This window comes from Callithrix jacchus, chromosome 18 (genome assembly GCF_049354715.1).
Source record: "Callithrix jacchus isolate 240 chromosome 18, calJac240_pri, whole genome shotgun sequence".
NCBI lineage: Eukaryota > Metazoa > Chordata > Mammalia > Primates > Cebidae > Callithrix > Callithrix jacchus.
Genome location: NC_133519.1, coordinates 16,372,099 through 16,391,227, shown reverse-complemented (window position 1 = coordinate 16,391,227; position 19,129 = coordinate 16,372,099). Strand labels below are relative to the sequence as shown.

The 19,129-nt window shown below is 49.1% G+C and overlaps 2 protein-coding genes and 1 long non-coding RNA gene across 8 annotated transcripts in view; 2 read left to right on the top strand and 1 right to left on the bottom strand.

Annotated features, from left to right (window-relative positions):
• Positions 1-828, top strand: part of SSR2 (signal sequence receptor subunit 2) — a 12,333-nt gene extending 11,505 nt beyond the window's left edge. For both annotated transcript variants that reach the window (XM_035279577.2, XM_035279578.3), the window contains exon 6: positions 223-828. In XM_035279577.2, coding sequence (XP_035135468.2) covers positions 223-333 — 111 coding nt within the window. In that variant the 3' untranslated portion in view covers positions 334-828. The remainder of the gene's footprint in view (positions 1-222) is intronic.
• The window catches only part of LOC118149185 (uncharacterized), a 19,805-nt gene extending 676 nt beyond the window's left edge, over positions 1-19,129 (bottom strand). The window contains exons 1-3 of the long non-coding RNA XR_013529426.1: positions 18,895-19,129; positions 6,365-6,456; positions 4,518-4,591 (exon numbers count right to left, since the gene is read on the bottom strand). This is a non-coding gene — a long non-coding RNA (uncharacterized LOC118149185). The remainder of the gene's footprint in view (positions 1-4,517; positions 4,592-6,364; positions 6,457-18,894) is intronic.
• The window catches only part of ARHGEF2 (Rho/Rac guanine nucleotide exchange factor 2), a 65,289-nt gene continuing 53,528 nt past the window's right edge, over positions 7,369-19,129 (top strand). For all 5 annotated transcript variants that reach the window (XM_035279563.3, XM_035279562.3, XM_035279561.3 and 2 more), the window contains exon 1: positions 7,369-7,598. The gene's annotated coding sequence lies outside the window, so the exon portion shown is untranslated. The remainder of the gene's footprint in view (positions 7,599-19,129) is intronic.

Genomic DNA, 19,129 nt, shown 5'->3' with positions numbered 1-19,129 from the left:
AGAAGGCTGAAGTGGGAGGATCACTTGAGCCCAGGAGGTTGAGGCTGCAGTGAGCCGTGATCATGTCAATGCACTACAGCCTGAGTAACAGAGCAAGACCCTGTCTCAAAAATAAATAAATTTGGGCTAGACTGCTCCCTTTCTCATTGAACTCATATTTTCCCTGGCTTCTCCTGTGTCCAAATCCAGACTTCTAACCAAGGTGTTTGTTTTCCTTCACAGCTGGACTGGGCAGCCTTTGGGGTCATGACCCTTCCCTCCATCGGCATACCCCTGCTATTGTGGTACTCCAGCAAGAGGAAATACGACACTCCCAAAACAAAGAAGAACTGAGCAGGCTTCCTCAGCCCTCCTCTCCCAGGAAATCCAGGCTCCTCTCCCAGGAAATCCAGGCTCCTCTCCCAGGACATCCAGGTGCTTTCCAGACTCCAAAGCTTTCTTAAATGCAATCTCTTCTTCTCCCTTAGCCCTCGGCCGCATTCTCCTCCCTACTCTCAGTCATGGTGAAGGAGTCTATGAGAGCCTCCTTGGTTCCATCGTGAAGCCATACAAACAGGAATGCCTTTGGCAACAGCCTTGAGCCTAGAGGGCCCTCTGATGCCCCACTGAGGTGCTGTTGGTTTACTGCTGGCATGTGAGTTCTCTCAGGGGTCTAGGAGGGGACTTCGGAGACTGCCTGACACCATCCCCATCCCCTGCTCACCTCTCTCAGAAGAGGGTGGAAGATGAAATGAAAGCTGTGGGACTCTTGGAGGATACCCAGTCTCTGTTCTGGGTTAGGGAAGTGCTTACTAAAGGGTTTTCTAATAAAAACAAATGCCACATTGACTTGTCTGTTTTCTTAGTACGAGGGTGAGCACAGGTAGTTACTGGAACTCAGTACCTGAGTGCCCAGACCCCTGGGCAAGCAAGCTCAGTTCTGGCCTTGCTGTAGGGACTGTGGGTCCTGTTCCCAGGGAGATATCTGCCCTTTGGAATCTTTGGCTTCTACCCCTTATTTTCCTTGCCAGGCAGCTCCTCTTCACAGCTGGAGAAGACAGGAAGGGAAAGATGATCGGCAGAGGAGCAGCTATTCCCATGCCCTTAGACCGCATCTGATTTATTGACTGAGTGTTCTTGAAAAGAACCTGGCCAGTCCTGGGATGTCCAATCTGCATCAAGCTTTTCTTGAGCTTTAATTTTACTGTTTTTTTTTTTTTGAGAAGAAATCTCGCTCTGTTACCCAGGCTGCAGTGCAATGTTGTGATCTCTGCTCACTGCAACCTCCACCTCCCAAGTTCAAGCGATTCTCCTGCCTCAGCCTCCCGAATGGCTAGGATTACAGGCACCCACCTCTACGCCCAGCTAATTTTTTTTGTATTTTTAGTAGAGATGGGGTTTCATCATGTTGGCCAGGCTGGTCTCAAACTCCTGACCTCAGTGATCCACCCACCTTGGCCTTCCTTTTTTTTGTTTTTGAGAGGGAGTCTTGCTCTGTTACCCAGGCTGGCGTGTAGTGGCATGATCTCAGCTCACTGCAACCACCACCTCCTGGGTTCAAGTGATTCTCCTGCCTCAGCCTCCTGAGTAGCTGGGATTACAGGCACCCACCACCACACCCAGCTAATTTTTGTATTTTGGTAGAGATGGGGTTTTGCTATGTAGGTCAAGCTGGTTTCGAACTCCTGCCCTCAAATAATCCGCCTGCCTCAGCCTCCCAAAGTGCGGGGATTAAAGGCGTTAGCCGCCACATCCAGCCCCTTTTTTGTTTTTTTAATTTTTAACTTTTTGAGAAGGAGTCTTGCTCTGTTCCTCAGGCTAGAGTACAGTGGTGCTATCCCAGCTGACTGAAACCTCCACCTCCTTGGTTCAAGCAATGTTCCTGCCTCTGCTTCCTGAGTAGCTTGGATTACAGGCACACACCACCACACCTAGCTAATTTTTTAATTTTTAGTATAGACAGGGTTTCACCATGTTGGCCATGCTGGTCTTGAACTCCTGACAAGTGATCCTCCTGCCTCAGCCTCCCAAAGTGCTGGGATTACAGGCATGAGCCACCGCACCTGGCCTGAATTTACTCTCAATGCCTCTGTTCTTTGAACTCTGGCAGGGAAGAAGTGCCTGGATCCCTTGAGTTTGACTCTAAGTGTGACCTATGGAACGGCAGTGACTTTTGCTGAAGCAACAGTGGGGAGAAGCCACTCTGAGCTGACTCTGTCCAACCCAGGAATGCCGTGGTCTGAGAACAGCCTCCCAGGCAGGAGGGAAACCCAACAAACACAGGCTTTGTTCCTGCTACCGAGTTGCCCAGTTTAGATTCTGCTTCCCCGGCTCCCCTGCCCAACTGGTTTAACCTTTCCCTAGCCCAGCAGTCGGAGCCTCCAGGCCCCAGGAGGATGAAAAGAACATGGAGACAACGGGAGGCTCCAAATGGAGTAGCCCTCTGCCAGCTTACATCCCTCTTTCGGGGGCTGCAGCTTGGACATCCCAGGACTGGCCAGGTTAGAGGCAAGGAAGATGTACTTGCTTTTGTTCATTGTGTTCCTGGTAGAGACCCTGGGACTTGCTCAGGAGAATGGGGAGGAAGGGGCAATGAGTCAGAGGCCTGGGGTTGAGAACAGATGTGGGGAAGGGAAAGGGAGCCGGTCTGATACACATCATTTTGCTCTCTAGGACTACGGAGTGTTAGTCTCTGAAGGAGGAAGTGCTATTTTCCATCTGTGTAGTCTCCAAGGAAAATATAATGAGTTAACCTATAGGGGGAGAGGTTCTTGCTCAGAGGATAGGGCAAACTTCATAACTCTGGAAGGTAATACAGGTAATTCCTTGACTTCCAATAGGGTTATCAGGACATAACCCTGTTGTAAATTGAAAAATGTCTTAAGTTGAAAATGCATTTAAAACACCTAACATACCAAACATCATAACTTTGCCCATTCTACCTTAAACATACTCTGGGCCGGGCACAGTGGCTCACGCCTGTAATCCCAGCATTTTGGGAGGCCAAGGCTGGTGGATCACGAGGTCAAGAGATCGAGACCATCCTGGTCAACATGGTGAAAGCCCGTCTCTACTAAAAATACAAAAAATTAGCTGGGCATGGTGGCGCATGCCTGTAATCCCAGCTACTCAGGAGGCTGAGGCAGGAGAATTGCCTGAACCCAGGAGGTGGAGGTTGCAGTGAGCCGAGATCGCGCCATTGCACTCCAGCCTGGGTAACAAGAGTGAAACTCCGTCTCAAAAAAAAAAACATACTCTGGACACTTACATTCGCCTACAGTTGGGCAAAGTCATCTAACACTAAGCCTATTTTATTTGTATTTATTTATTTTTTGAGATGGAGTCTCACTCTGTCACCTAGGCAGGAGTGCAGTGGCACAGTCTCGGCTCACTGCAACCTCCACCTCCCAGGTTCAAGTGATTCTCATGCCTCAGCCTCCCAAAGTAGCTGGGATTACAGATCCCCACCACCATGCTCAGCTAATTTTTATATTAGTAGAGTGGGGTTCTCCATATTGGCCAGGCGGGGTCTCAAACTCCTAAGCTCAAGTGATCCTCCCAAAGTGCTGGGATTACAGGCGTGGGCCACAAAGCCTATTTTATAATAAAGAGTTTGGCTGGGCACAGTGGCTCGTGCCTGTAATCTCAGCACTTCGGGAGGCTGAGGTGAGCAGATCATGAGATCAAGAGACTGAGACCATCCTGGCCAACATGATGAAACCCCATCTCTGCTGAAAAAAAGAAAAAATACAAAAATTAGCTGGGTGTGTTGGTGCATGCCTATAGTCCCAGCTACTTGGGAGGCTGAGGCAGGAGAATCGCTGGAACACAGGAGGCGGAGGTTGCAGTGTATCGAAATCACGCCACGGCACTCCAGCCTGGCGACAGAGCGAGACTGTCTCAAAAAGTAAAATAAAGTGTTGAATATCTCATGGAATTTATTGACTACTGTACTGAAAGTAAAAGAAACAATGGTTTTATGGTACTTGGAATAGGGTTTCTACTGAATGTGTGTGGCTCTCACACTTGTGAAGTAAAAAAAAAAATCTTAAACCATCGTAAGTCGGGGACTGTCTGTAAGATTTCTTCCTTAATCTGAACTCTTCCCAAAAGCTGGGGTGTCTTTATTGTACTTTCCCTTACAAAACTCAGCACTTTGTGTCCTAGCCCTTGTCATGGAGAGGGCGACTAGGAGGGAAACCCAGGCCTGACACACGTGACAAGAGAAGCATTGTAAAGGCAGTTGGTGTCACAGGCACCTTGAAAAAAGGCCAAAGCTAGATACCTCATCTCCTAAGAGATCAACTTTCTTGGAGTCAGGATGGAATGTGAACCTCCCTTAAGTAGTGGTGTTGGAGAATAAAAGAGCCTCTAAAATCTATAGACAGTCTTAGCTGGAATCGTTGGCTTTAGGATTGAGCCCTCTTAACTTCTTGAGGTAATTTAATAGGAGGATGAGTGGCAGACAACACTCCTCCACTCTGACTGAAAACCACCCTAGAGAGGCATGGACCTTGATCTCAGGATTGTGTGCAGACCTGTGAGGGGAGAGGAAAGTAAGCAGTGATCCCACATCCTTCCTGGAGGCTGGGTACCAAACTGAGGCTCCTCCCTAAAAGGCAATACAGATAGGTCAGCCGCCAGCCTGTTTCAGGTGCCCCCACCCCTGGAGACCAGCCCTCCAGCCCTCCCTCATTGTGCAGACTTTCAGCTGGTGTCTGCTTACGCACACACCCTGCCCCAGTACCAGGAGGAGCCAGGTACCTTGATTTCCGCCCCCTTCCTGTAATCAGCTTTGACACTCGAAGAAAGTAAATGGGAAACAGGTAAAAGAATTTCTACAAAGTGGCAGGGTGTGGTGGCTCTCACTTATAATCCCAACACTTTAGGAGGCCGAGGCAGGCAGATCAGGATGTGAGGAGTTCGAGACCACCCAGACCAACATGGTGAAACCCCGTCTCTACTAAAAATACAAAAATTAGCTGACTGTGGTGGTGCATGCCTGTAGTCCCAGCTACTCAGGAGGCTAAGGCAGGAAAATTGCATGAACCTGGGAGGCAGAGGTTGCAGTGAGCTGAGATTGTGCCACTGTACTCCAGCCTGGGCGACAGAGTGAGATTCCATCTCAAAAAAAAAAAAAAAAAAAAAAATCTACCAAGCTGGAAGTAATGGAGTGATTCAGTGAAAGGGTGAGAAGTTACCAAGGTGTAGTCTCTTGAAAGAGCAGCTGAGGGTGAGTAGCAGCATATGCCATGGAGGCAGGAGTACTGGGTCCCAGCCCCAACTCCACCATTCACTGACTGTATGGCCTTAGGTAAATCATGCCCCCTTCTCAGGAGGCTGAGGCAGGAGGACTGCTTGAGCCAGGAGTTCAAGGCTTTAGTGAGCCATGATCATGCCACAGCACTCCAGCCTGGGTGACAGAGTGAGACCCTATCTCAACAGAAAAAAAAAAATTTTTTTTTTCGAGACAGAGTCTCGCTCTGTCACTCTGTCCTAGGCTGGAGTGCAGTGGCACAATTTTGGCTCACTGCAACCTCTGCCTCCTGCATTCAAGAGATTCTTCTGCCTCAGCTTCCCAAGTAGCTGGGACTATAGGCACATGCCACCATGCCTGGCTAATTTTTGTATTTTTAGTAGAGAGGGGGTTTCACTATATTGGCCAGTCCAGTCTCAAACTCCTGACCTCGTGATTTGCCTGCCTTGGCCTCCCAGTGCTGGGATTACAGGCGTGAGCCACTGTGCCTGGCCAAAAATTATACAGACACACACACACACACACACACACACACACAACATGTTATTTATATATTATATATATAAATTATATATAGACACATAATAGCTTTCCATCTTGGAGCCTGTTTCCTCATCTGGACAAACACAAAATTGTTTAATTAGAGGATTTTTGAGGACCCCTCACCAGTATGATAGGGCGGGCATCACCCCTGTATTCTTATGAAGTGAGGAACTTGAGGAACAGCCATTGTCACTTTCTCAGTGTTGGGGTGGGGCCCAGCCAGGTGGGGAAGGGCACACAGTTCTGCCTCTGGCAGCAGAATTTTCAAGCAAGGATAGACCATAGATTGCCTAATTTAATCCTCTCATTTAATAGGTCAGGAAAGACGCAGGTTGAAGCGGCTTGTCCAAGGTTGCCCAGCCAGTGGCAGCTAGCATATTTATTTATTATGGACCCAGCATTTATGTTCCACTTTTGGACTTGGTTTGCACGTCTCATTTAACATCTGCATTTTACAGATGAGGAAATGAGGCTACATAGGGGACTCAGGGCCCTGTAACTAGTGAGTTGGCAGACCCAGCCATCTTCCAACTCCAACTTGCCCTTTCTACCAGACCACAGGAGGTGAGGAGGGCTCCCAGTTACCTGAGGAAGTCCGACTTCCGCCCCAGCTGTCCTCTGCCCCAGGGAAAGCGGAGAAGGTGAGTCAGCCCCTGCCCCGCCCCAGAAGCTGTTATCTGGGAAGAGAGTGGAGGAGCCAGTCAATATCCCGCTGGTATCCACAACAAGCCATGAGCCCTGGGTATGCTGAGTTGCTTGGTCACTTCGGTTCCTGGTGCTGACGCTAGGGCCCTTCTCAGTGCAGCTGCCTTGTAACGCTCCACCCTGTACTTTCATCACAAAAAAAAATACAATCTTTCCTCCATTGCCGTAACCTGCCTCTTAAAGGGACCGACAATCAGGGTTTTTTGTTTGTTTGTTTTGAGATGGAGTCTCACTCCGTTGCCCAGGCTTGAGTACAGTGGTGTGACCCTGGCTTGCTATAAACTGTGCATCCCACGTTCAATTGATTCTCCTGCCTCAGCCTCCCCATTAGCTGGGATTACAGGTGTGCACCACCACGCCAGGCTAATTTTTGTATTTTTAGTTGAGACGGGTTTCACCATGTTGGCCAGGCTAGTCTCTGACTCCTGACCTCGTTATCCCTCCTCGGCCTCCCAAAGTGCTGGGAGTATAGGCATGAGCCACGGAGCCTGGTGGACCATCAGTTTTGGAGCTGGATGAAGAACCCCCCCACTGCCCCGCTGAGGACCCTGCTGTTAAGTAGGTTTCCAGTGGCAGCTGTTTCTTTCCCTGAGATGTCTGCTTTCTCCCCTCCCCAGTTTCTCCCTGACCCTCCTGGAGGGAGGGTGAATGTTCCCTGGGCTGTCAGGTTCCTACATACTCTCTCCTCAGGGTGACCCCAGCATGGCTTCTTATACCTGTTTCCACACAAGTCTAAATTCTATGTGGTCACTCTGTGTTCAGGAAATGCTGAGGACAGAGGGACCCAGGAGTCCCTGGGATCAGTGGTGGCACTGAAAGGGTTAAGGGCCTGGGCACAGCACTGTTTAGGGTGTTTGAAGTGGGGCGGGGAAGGGAAGGGCTATAGTGGTTGAAGAGGCAGCTGGTCTGGACTGGACTGAGTCCCCTCTTTCTCCTATGCAAACTTCTGGACCATGAGCAGCTCCCTTAAAAGGACCAAGAGAGAGGTGCCCCCAACTAAGGTGCTGGACTGGGTTTTTAAGGGGGCCACCTGAAACAGGACTTTGTCCCGCACTAAAGTCACCAACTGAGGACAGAAGCAGGTCCCCCATCTTTGGGATATCTCCCAGGTCTGGTGAGTTTCCCTCTTCCCTTCCTGAGTCCTTACCCTCAGACCCTCTCTTGCCCCACCCGTCTGGCGTAGCACCCAGAACACATGCCAGGGAACTGGCAGGAGGTTGGTCTTGACCCTTTTCTTCCCTGTCCCCCACAGACGAAGGGCTATTCTGGGTCCCAAGCCCCTGTTGGACTAAGCATACAGCTACAGGTCCAGCAGAAGGGAAGAGGGCAGGGTCCCTAAGTTCAGTTTACTAGCCAATTAAAAAAAAAAAGGGGGTCATACTTGGAAGCCCAGATCAGCAAAATTCCTGACCAGCTTATGAAACTAGTACATCAACGACACGGGGATGATTTAGGGGGAGCGTCTGAGATGCCTGCAGCTGGCTTAGTGGGGCGGGGTGCGGTTACATTAGAGTTCTGCAGATGCTCTGAAATTCCAGAACTAAGTACAGTGTCTCTCAGGAGACAACCCGGAAGCTGATGGACAAATGGCTTTTGCCCATACTGGCCTCTGCATACAGTGTCTCTCAGGAGACAACCCGGAAGCTGATGGACAAATGGCTTTTGCCCATACTGGCCTCTGCCCCACTGAGGGATAGTAGCCAGGTCTCGCCATTGTGTTTGTGTTTGTGCAAAGACCTTTCTGGGTCCTCTTCTCTGTGCCTAATACCTAGAAGGTGCTAAAGTAATCTTTGCTGAATGAATGGATCCTCTGTATCTTTTACTTGCCTTTCATTTTTGGAATTTTACTACTCTCTGGCAGTGGACAGGAAGGTGAGAGAAAGAGTTCCAGGACACCTGCGTTCAGCCAAGTCAGGCAGATGGGTGAAGCAGGAGGGTATCAGAGACTCGGGTGCTCCTATCCTGGAATGGGGTATCTAGGGAGCAGGTGGGAAGGCACTGTATCTCCCGGGACCTTCTTTATCTGAGGTGAAGAGAAGCTTTGCTTTACCTTCTTTGCAGGGCACTGTTGGATTAATGGTTTACTTTCTACAGGAGAAGAAATGTTAGGTTAAATTTTGAACCATCAAAGAGTTTTTGTGACCCTGTGCTCCCCCCACCCCTGCCCGTGCCCAGGAGATCTGGAGGAGAGCCCAGTACGACATGCCATTTGCCCTCTCTCTTCCTCCTCAGTCTTTCTTATCCAGTTCTCTTGGGTCTTCTCCAACATCGGCCACCTTGGTAGATTTAGGATCCCACAGCCAAACTCAGAAAGCTGCTCAGGCTGCAAAAGGGCCAGCCAGCATTGCCTCCAGGCCACAGCGCCTGGCTGTGTGGTTGCTCCAGCAGTTCCTCCCCGATGTTCAGTGTTTGCTGGCAGCAAACACAACCAGCAAACACCGTCTGTTCCCCATCACCTCGTTCAGAGGCCTAAGCTGACGAAAGGATACATTTCACTTCTTTGGGACCCTTGTCTTATTTCTCTTGGAAGCTGCTTCCTTTCTTTGGCTGAGGTCAGGGAGGTAGGAATAAGGTGGGTAAAAACAGTGTTGCCAGATTTCTTTCAAAGCTAGCCACTTGGCCTGGCGTGGTGGCTCATGCCTGTAATCCCCGCACTTTGGGAGGCTAAGGTGAGCGGATCACCTGAGGTCAGGAGTTCAAGACCAGCCTGGGAAACATGGTGAAAACCCCTTCTCTACAAAAATACAAAAATTAGCTGGGCACGATGGTGGGTGCCTGTAATTTCAACTACTCAGAAGGCTGAGGCAGGAAAGTTGCTTGAACCTGGGAAGCAGAGGTTGCAGTGAGCCAAGATAGCGCCATTGCACTCCAGCCCAGGTGACAGAGTGAGACTCTATCTTGAAAGAAAAAAAAAAAGAAAAGCTTGCCACTTGATAGGCCAGGCGCAGTGGCTCAGGTCTGTAATCCCAGAACTTTGGGAGACCAAGATGGTTGAATTGCTTCAGGTCAGGAGTTCAAGACCAGCCTGGCCAACACGGAGCAACCCCATCTCTACTAAAATTATAAAAATTAACCAGGCATGGTGGTGCATGCCTGTAATCCCAGCTACTCAGGAGGCTGAGGCAGGAGAATCACTTGTATCTGGGAGGCAGTGGCCGAGATTGTGCCACTGTACTCCAGCTTGGGTGACACAGGGAGACTGTCTTAAAAAAAAAAAAAAAAAGCTAGCCACTTGCTCTCTTTGGGAGCTTGTTTTCTGGTTTCAGAAAGGAATTTAGGCTCCATAATGTGATGGATCAGCTTTGAAAATTCATCTCCACCTCCTAGCAGCTGTGTAACTTCCAGCCAGTTACTGAAGGTCTCTGTGAGCCCTCTTTTTTTTTTTTTTCTTCTTTTTTATTGAAACAGAGTCTCACTCTGTCACCCAGGCTGGAGTGTAGTGGCACAATCTCAGCTCACTGCAACCTCCACCTCCCGGGTTCAAGCGATTCTTCTGCCTCAGCCTCCCAAGTAGCTGGGATTACAGACGCACCACCACCTATGCAGCCTGTTTCTTCATGTGTAAAACAGGGATAATAATGTCTATTTCAAGAAATATTTTGAGGATGGCACAAAATGGATGTTGACACTCATTTTTATCTCTCTCCATAGGCCTCAGATGACATTTAGGGAGTAGGTATGTTGGCTGGGTACAGTGGCTCATGCCTGCAATCCCAGGACTGTGGGAGGCCGAGGCAGGTGGATCACCAGAAGTCAGGAGTATGAGACCAGCCTGACCAACATGGTGAAACCCCGTCTCTACTAAAAATACAAAAATTAGCTGGGCGTGGTGGCAAGCGCCTGTAATCCCAGCTACTTGGGAGGCTGAGGCAGAAGAATTGCTTGAACCTGGGAGGTGGAGATTGCAGTGAGCCAAGATCACGCCATTGCACTCCAGCCTGGGCAACAGAGCAAGACTCCATCTCAAAAAAACAAAAAACAACAACAAAAAAAACCAGGACGTAGGTATATTGGGGTCTCAATGTCTCAGTGTCCCTTCTTCCTGAAAAGGTTACAGAATGTCTGGTGTGTAGTGAGCCTTCACGTCCCTCTTTTATCTTTTTTCTCCTCCTTCCTAAGATTTTGAGACCCAGTTGCTCTAGATCAGGAGTTGACAAACTTTTTTTGTAAGGATCCAGATAACAAATATTTTAGGCCAAGCATGGTAGCATATGCCTGTAATCCCAGCACTTTTGGGAGGCCAAGATGAGCATTTCACTTGTGCTCAGGAGTTTGAGACCAGCATGGGCATCATAGTGAGACCTCGTTTCTACAAAAAATACAAAAATTATCCCAGTGTGATGGCATGCGCCTGTAGTCCCAGCTACTCCAAAAGCTGAGGTGGGAGGCTTGCTTGAGCCTGGAAAGTCAAGGCTGCAGGCATGGTGGCTCATGCCTGTAATCCCAGCACAGCACTTTGGGAGGCCGAGGCAGGTGGATCACCTGAGGCCAGGAGTTTGAGACCAACCTGGCCAACATGGTGAAACCCCGTCTCTACTAAAAAATACTAAAATTAGCTAGGAGTGGTGGTGCGTGCCTTTAGTCCCAGCTACTCTGAAGGCTGGGGCAAGAGAATCTCTTGAATCTGGGAGGCGGAGGTTGCAGTGAACTGAGATCATGCCATTGCACTCCAGCCTAGGCAACAAAAGTGAAACTCCACCTCAAAAAAAAAAAAAAATATATATATATATATATATATAATACACATATATATATATTAGGATCCCAGACTCAGGATATATCTATACATCAGGCTTTGTGGGCTCTCTTTTGCAACTATCAACTTTGTTGATATGCAAAAACAGCCATAGACAATATGTAAATGACTGAGCATGGCTGCATTCCAAAAATACTTTATTTATGGGGACTGAAATTTGAATTTCATATAATTTTGTGTCTCAAAGTATTCTTTTTTTTTTTCACCTATTAAAAAAAGATAGCAGGACAGATTTGTCCCAGAGGCTAGAGTTTGCTAACCCTTGCTTTAAATTTCCAGAGGCCATTCTATCCCTTTCTTCTCCTTGAAGAGGACATCTATATCAGGGCTCAACAGGGTCCCAAAGAACAAAAAAGCTCCCATTTCTTCTTGCTCTTCTTGTTCTGGTTGCATACATGCTTTCCCATCAGGAGCTGTTTATGAGAACTGTTCCCATCATAGCTACGTTAGTGTCACCCATGGGTTATTCTCTCTCTAAGAGAAAACGGTGGGTCACCATCATATAATGCCTATTTCTGCTTCTATCTTGGGTCTCCTTTTTTCTTTTTCTTTCCTTCTTTTTTTTTCTTTTTTCAGACAGTGTCTCACTCTATCGCCAGCCTGGAGTGCAGTGGTGCCATCTTGGCTCACTGCAACCTCCACATCCTGGGTTCAAGTGATTCTCCTGCCTCGGCCTCCCAAGTAGCTGGGATTATAGGTGTGCGCCACCGCACCCAGCTAAGTTTTGTATTTTTAGTAGAGACGGGGTTTCACCATGTTGACCAGGATGGTCTCAATCTCTTGACCTCGTGATCCACCCGCCTCATCCTCCCAAAGTGCTGGAATTACAGGCATGAGCCACCAAGCCCGGCTGAGCCTCTTTCTTTCTAGCTCTCTGTTTCAACATGCCCTGTTGTCTCTATGACCCCTAAGTAACAATAATAAAATAATAATAGTATTTATTGAGCACCTAATATGTACCAAAGACAGATGTAAGGGGCACTCGTTGCATTGCATACATTATCATCAAGTCTTTCAACATCCTTACAAAGTAAGTTTTGGCCAGGCGAGGTGGTTTATGCCTGTAATCCTAGCACTGTGGGAGGCCAAGACAGGCAGATCAGTTGAGCCCGGGAGTTTGAGACCAGCCTGGTCAATGTGCTAGGATTACAGGCGTGAGCCACCGTGCCTGGCTAATTTTGTCTTTTTAGTAAAGACAGGGTTTCACCACATTGGTCAGACTGGTCTCAAACTTCTGACCTCAGGTGATCCACTCACCTCACCCTCCCAAACTGCTGGGATTATAGGCATGAGCCACTGCACCCAACCTCTCATTCTCATTTTATACATGAGTCTGAGGGTCAAAAACACTGGCCGGGCTGGGCTCAGGGGCTCATATCTCTAATCCCAACACTTAGGGAGGCCAAGACAAAAGGATCACTTGAGGCCAGGAGTTCAAGACCAACCTGGGCAACACAGTGAGACCCCCATCTCTAAAAAAATTTTTTTTTTTAGATGGAGTTTCACTCTTGTTGCCCAGGCTGGAGTGCAGTAGCACAGTTTTGGCTCACTGCAGCCTCTGCCTCTCAGGTTCAAGCTATTCTCCTGCCTCAGCTTCCCTAGTAGCTGGGATTACAGGCACCCACCACTATGCCTGGCTAATTTCTGTATTTTTAGTAGAGACAGAGTTTCACCATATTGGCCAGGCTGGTCTCAAAATCCTGACCTCATGATTTACCCATCTGAGCCTCCCAAAGTGCTCGATTACTGGCATGAGCCACTGTGCCTAGCCCCAAAATTTTTTTGAACTTAGAGCGTGGTGGTACATACATGTAGTCCCATCTACTGGATGCTAAAGCAGGAGGATCGCTTGACCCAGGAGTTTGAGACTACAGTGAGCTCTGATCAAGACTGCACTCCAGGTTTGGCCACAGAGCCAGACCCTGGGTCCAAAAAAGAAAAAAAGATAAGTTACCAAGGTTGTGTGGCATAGCTCCAGACACATCCAAATGAAGTGCTGCATGTGGCAGTCTGCCTTTCTTAAAAAAAAAAAAAAAAAAGTGGCATAGCTAGGCTGGGTGCAGTGGCTCATGCCTGTAATCCTAGCACTTTGGGAGGTTGAGGTGGGTGAATCACCTGAGTTCAGGAGTTCTAGACCAGCCCTGCCAACATGGCAAAAACCCGTCTCTAGTAGAAATACAAAAATTAGCCAGGCGTGATGGCAGGCGCCTGTAATCCCAGCTACTTGGGAGGCTGAGGCAGGAGAATTGCTTTAACCTAGGAGGTGGAGGTTGCAATGAGACAGGATCGTGCCACTGCACTCCAGCCTCAGTTACAGAGTGAGACTGTCTTGAAGAAAAAAAAGAAAGGGGCAGAGCTAGCAAATCTGACCGACTTCAAAGCTGTAGCGCCCTAAAGAAATTACAGTCTCAGAGTTTTGAGTAACAGATGTCTCTCTCTCTATTAAAATACATATTCCCATCCAGCTTCCAGTAGAATGCCTAAGAAATCTTTGATGACTAGTGCAATCTGTGAAGGTTACACACTCGGAGGAAGGGACAGGACACGCTGATGGTTTGCAGTGGTGGGAAGACGATTCCATCCAGAGGCAGGATGACAAGTGAAATGACTTCTTAGAGCCCCTTTCTGCTTTCCCACCCCCCACCTCCCCGTCTCAAGCATCTGATCCCAGACCTATTTCAGAATCTCCTATCTCTCTGCTCAGCGGAAGCAGTGATATGACATAATGTGATCTCATTCTAGAGCTAAATAAAACCATTGTGTGAGACCCAGCCCTGGCCTTTCCCATGCACCATTTCCTGAGCTCAGAAGGCTGAGGGAAAATGGGAGGGGGGCTGGGAGAGTTAAGCTAATGGAAGGAAAAGCAACAGGATGACTGGAGTCCCAGTCTGAATTTCAGATGGTGGAGGAGGGAATACTGCTAGGAGGGAGTTGAGGAACCCTTACTAAACCTCAACCCTCTGAGGGACAGAATAAAAGTATTGGCATCAGCCGGGCACAGTGGCTCACGCCTGTAATCCCAGCACTTTGGGAGGCCAAGGCGGGTGGATCATGAGGGCGAGAGATCAAGACCATCCTGGTCAACATGGTGAAACCCCGTCTCTACTAAAAATACAAAAAAATTAGCTGGGCATGGTGGCAAGTGCCTGTAATCCCAGCTACCCAGGAGGCTGAGGCAGGAGAATTGCCTGAACCCAGGAGGCGGAGGTTGCGGTGAGCCGAGATCACGCCATTGCACTCCAGCCTGGGTAACAAGAGCAAAACTCCGTCTCAAAAAAAAAAAAAAAAAAAAAAACTGGGCCGGGCACGGTGGCTCAAGCCTGTAATCCTAGCACTTTGGGAGGCCGAGGCAGGTGGATCACGAGGTCAAGAGATCGAGACCATCCTGGTCAACAAGGTGAAACCCCGTCTCTACTAAAAATATAAAAAATTAGCTGGGCATGGTGGTGTGTGCCTGTAATCCCAGCTACTCAGGAGGCTGAGGCAGGAGAATTGCCTGAACCCAGGAGGCGGAGGTTGGGGTGAGCCAAGATCGAGCCATTGCACTCCAGCCTGGGTAATGAGAGGGAAACTACGTCTCAAAAAAAAAAATATTGGCATCATGGCATGAGGCAGGGTGAGTGGAGATGAGGATGTAAGGGAGAAACTGCCAGACAGATTTCATTTTCACAGAGGGCAGAGACCATGAATGAAATGACAGCAATGCTGGAAAAAGGGTAGATCTTGAGAAGAGGTCGGACTCCAGTTGGTCTGAGTGGGAGGAAGAAGGATGAGTTACACAAAGATCATAAGAGCTGAGGTGTCTGTCAGTGGGGCCGGGGTGACAGGACCCTATCTCCAGCAGGAATACCTGCAGGGACTGAAGAAAACTAGAGGTCTCCAGTTCACTGCATTTCCTTCATCTTGCCAAATTAAACACTGCAGGCCATTCGTAGTGGCTCACAGCTATAATTCTAGCACTTTGGGAGGCCGAGGCAGGAGGATCGCTTGGGCCCAGGAGTTTGAGACCAGCCTTGGCAACATAGTGAGACTTCATCTCTGTAAAAAATTTAAAAACAGGTGCAGTGGCTCACACCTGTAATCCCAGCACTTTGGGAGGCTGAGGTGGATGAATCACCTGAAGTCAGGAGTTCAAGTCTAGCCTGGCCAACATAGTGAAACCCTGTCTCTACTAAAAATACAAATATTAGCCGGGTGTGGTAGTGCATGCCTGTAGTCCCGGCTACTCTGGAGGCTGAGGCTGGAGAATTTCTTGAACCCGGGAGGTGGAGGTTGCAGTGAGCTGAGATCACACCATTGCACTCCAGCCTGGGCAATAAGAGCAAAACTCCACCTAAATCAAAACAAAACAAACATTTAAAAATTAGCTGGAGGCCAGGCGCAGTGGCTCATGCCTATAATCCCAGCACTTTGGGAGGCCAAGGCAGGTGGATTGCCTGAGGTCAGGAGTTCGAGACCAGTCTGGTCAACATGGTGAAACCTCGTCTCTACTAAAAATACAAAAAAAAATTAGCCAGGTGTGGTGGCGTGTGCCTGTAATCTCAGCTACTTGGGAGGCTGAGGCAGGGGAATTGCTTAAACCAGGGAAGTGGAGGTTGCAGTGAGCCGAGATCATGCCACTGCACTCCAGCCTGGGCAAAAGAGCAAAACTCTGTCTCAAAAAAAAAAATTTAGGCCGGGCATGGTGGCTCACACCTGTAATCCTAGCACTTTGGGAGGCCGAGGTGGGTGGATCACCTGATGTCAGGAGTTCAAGACCAGCCTGGCCATCATGGTGAAACCCCATCTTTATAAAAAAAAAAAAATTAGCTGGATGTGGTGGCATGCAACTGCAGTCCTACCAATTCAGGAGGCTAATGTGGGAGGACTGTTTGATCCTGAGAGGTGGAGGCTGCTGTAAGCCTTGAAGCTTGAGGGTGACAGAGGAGAGAGGTCCTCTCTCTCAAAAAAAAAAAAAAAAAATTAACCCTGCAGGCACAGGCTGAAACAAGGCTATCAGGTAGAGGTTGGGTACAGGGCATACAGTTCAAACCAACTTTCTGCTTCTGGGAGGTCCCTGAATTTCAGACCTCCCATGATCCACCCAGGTGTCCCTGCCTCCCCCTCACTGCCTCTCAGTTTCCGTCCTATTTCCAGCCCCCATTCCCCTTTTCCTAGTATATCTCCAGTTCCTACTCTTTTTTCCACCCAAGCTTTTCATAATATTTTTGTCAACCTCCCTCTGCCTCCAAATCTCAGCTTTGGAGGCCACTGATTGGGAGGGACCCTGCCGTGGCCCTCAGCTCTGACCTGCTTCCTGTAGATCTGCTCATCCTGTGTGTAGCCAGCACAAGGCCTGTTTGTAGGCAAGAAGGGAGAGGGTCTCTCCTGGCGGCTGGCTGAGGGCTTCCCCGTCCATTGCTCCCAGACGCGATGAGCACGGATGGGCACAGGACCTGGCCACTCTCCCAGGCTTCTCCCTTTCTTCCCTTAGACCCTCCCAGCGGGGGAGCAGCTGCCATCTGCAGAGGACTGAGTACCTGCCTCCCTCCCGTCTCCGTGGTAAATAGGCACACAGCCACCCCAGGCACAGCACTTTCTTCCCAGCAGCTCTGGCTGGGGTGAAGGCAGTGGACAGATTGCAATGAGGGAGGAAAGTAGATTGAAGGGACAACTTTCCAATAACCTGGACTTTCCCGGGGTGGTTAAGACAACCTGGAGGAAGTCTGACAGCCCCACAGTAAGCCTGGAAAGAGGGAAGGTCTGGGTCCCAGCTTCCTGATCCTTCTGGGCACTCATGACATCTTAGTAGCTGGAAGTGTTCCCAGGAGAAGGGGAGCCTGGGAGACTCATTCTAGCAGAAGGTCTAGAGAGACATGGCCTAGGAGTGAAGTGTACAGAGGTATGCAGTAAATGTTATTGCCCTTCCTGCCCTTCCTGCCCCTGGTACTCTGGGACTTGGCACTTCTTTCTGGAGTGGGGTTTATCATTTTCAACTTTAAGAGCATCTGAGTGTTCTTAACTCTGAGACACATTGCGGCAGCCCTGATGCCAACCAGGAGTGCTGGGAAGTGAGAGCAATGCCCACTGGGGAGACAGTGGAGGAAATGTGTGCTCTGAGGCTGATGCTTGGAGCCCTCCTCTCTGCAACGTGGGGAGAGGTCACAATGGCTTTCACTCTCCATAAGACCAGACTCTTGGAAGAAGAAATCATGCCAGGCACAATGGCTCACACCTGTATTCCCAGCACTTTGGGAGGCGAAGACAGGCGGATCACAGGTCAGGAGTTCGAGACCATCCTGGCCAATATGTAAGGGAGAAACCCCATGTCTACTAAAAATATATAAATTAGCTGGGCATGATGGCAGGTGCCTGTAGTTCCAGCTACTTGGGAGGCTGAGGCAGGAGAATTGCTTGAACTTGGGAGCCATTGCACTCCAGCCTGAGCAATAAGAGCAAAATTCCGTCTCAAAAAAAAAAAGGAAGAAATCACAACGCTATCACTCATGAACCTTTCCCCCAACTATTTTATCTACTTAAAATCCTCTCCCTCTTCCCTGGGAAAATCCTAACCACTTTACCCCTCCAGGCACATCTCAAAGGCCCTGTATTTCCTTCTGTTCCTACTCCCTTTAAAAACAAAAATAAAGCCAAGTCTTCACACCTGTAATCCCAGCACTTTGGGAGGCCAAAGCAGGTGGATCACCTGAGGTCAGGAGTTCAAGACCAGCCTGGCAAACATGGTGAAAGTCCATTTCTACTAAAAATACAAAAAATTAGCCAGGGGTGGTAGCATACATCTGTAACCCCAGCTACTCAGGAGGCTGAGGCAAAAGAACAGCTTGAACCTGGGAGGCAGAGGTTGCAGTAAGCCATGATCATGCCATTGTACTCCAGCTTGGGCAACAAGAGCGGAACTCCATCTCAAAAAAAGAAGAAAAGGCTGGGTGCGGTGGCTCACACCTGTAATCCCAGCACATTGGGAGGCCACGGAGGGTGGATCCTGAGGTCAGGACTTCGAGATCAGCCTGACCAACATGGCAAAACCCAGTCTCTACTAAAAATACAAAAATTAGCTGGGCATGGTGGTGCACGCCTATAATCCCAGCTACTCAGGAGGCTGAGACAGGAGAATCACCTGAATCTGAGAGGCGGAGGTTGCAGTGAGCCAAGATCACACCACTGCACTCCAGCCTGGGCAACAGAACAAGCCTTTGTCTCAAAACAAGAAAAAACAATCCAAAGCAAACAAGGTCTTGCTCTGTCACCCAGGCTGGAGTGCAGTGGAATGATCATAGCTCACTGCAGCCTTGAACACCTGGGCTTAAGTGAGCCTCCCACCTCAGCCTCCCAAGTAGCTGGGACTATAAGCACATGCCACCACGCCCAGCTAACTTTTTATTTTTCGTGAAGACAGGGTCTCACTATGTTGCCCAGGCTGTCTGGAACACCTGAGCTCAAACAATCCCCCCGCCTCAGCCTCCCAAAGTTGTGGGTGTGCCACCACACCTGGTCTGTTTCCCTTTTTTGTCTCCCAACTGGACTTATGCGCTCACTCAGTTAACAGCCCACAGCCTTTTGTTGAAACTTCTCTTACGGCATTTGGCACATGCGAGCCGGTGACGGAGTCATTTGTGATTTGTCCTTCCGCTTGTGCACACACACACACACTCACCCACTCACTGGACTGAGATCCTTGAGGACAGGAACAATATCCATTTCTTTTTCCTTGGCTTTCTGCTGTATGGATCTTCAGTAAATGGAATAAGGATGAGACAATGAGGGTCTCTTTACGTACGAGAAGACACTGAACTGAGAGCCAGAAAACCTAAGCTCCAGCCTTGACTGTGCAGCTGATTCACAGTGTGACCCTGAGCCACACACTCTCCAGTTCTGTGTCTCAGTAAAGT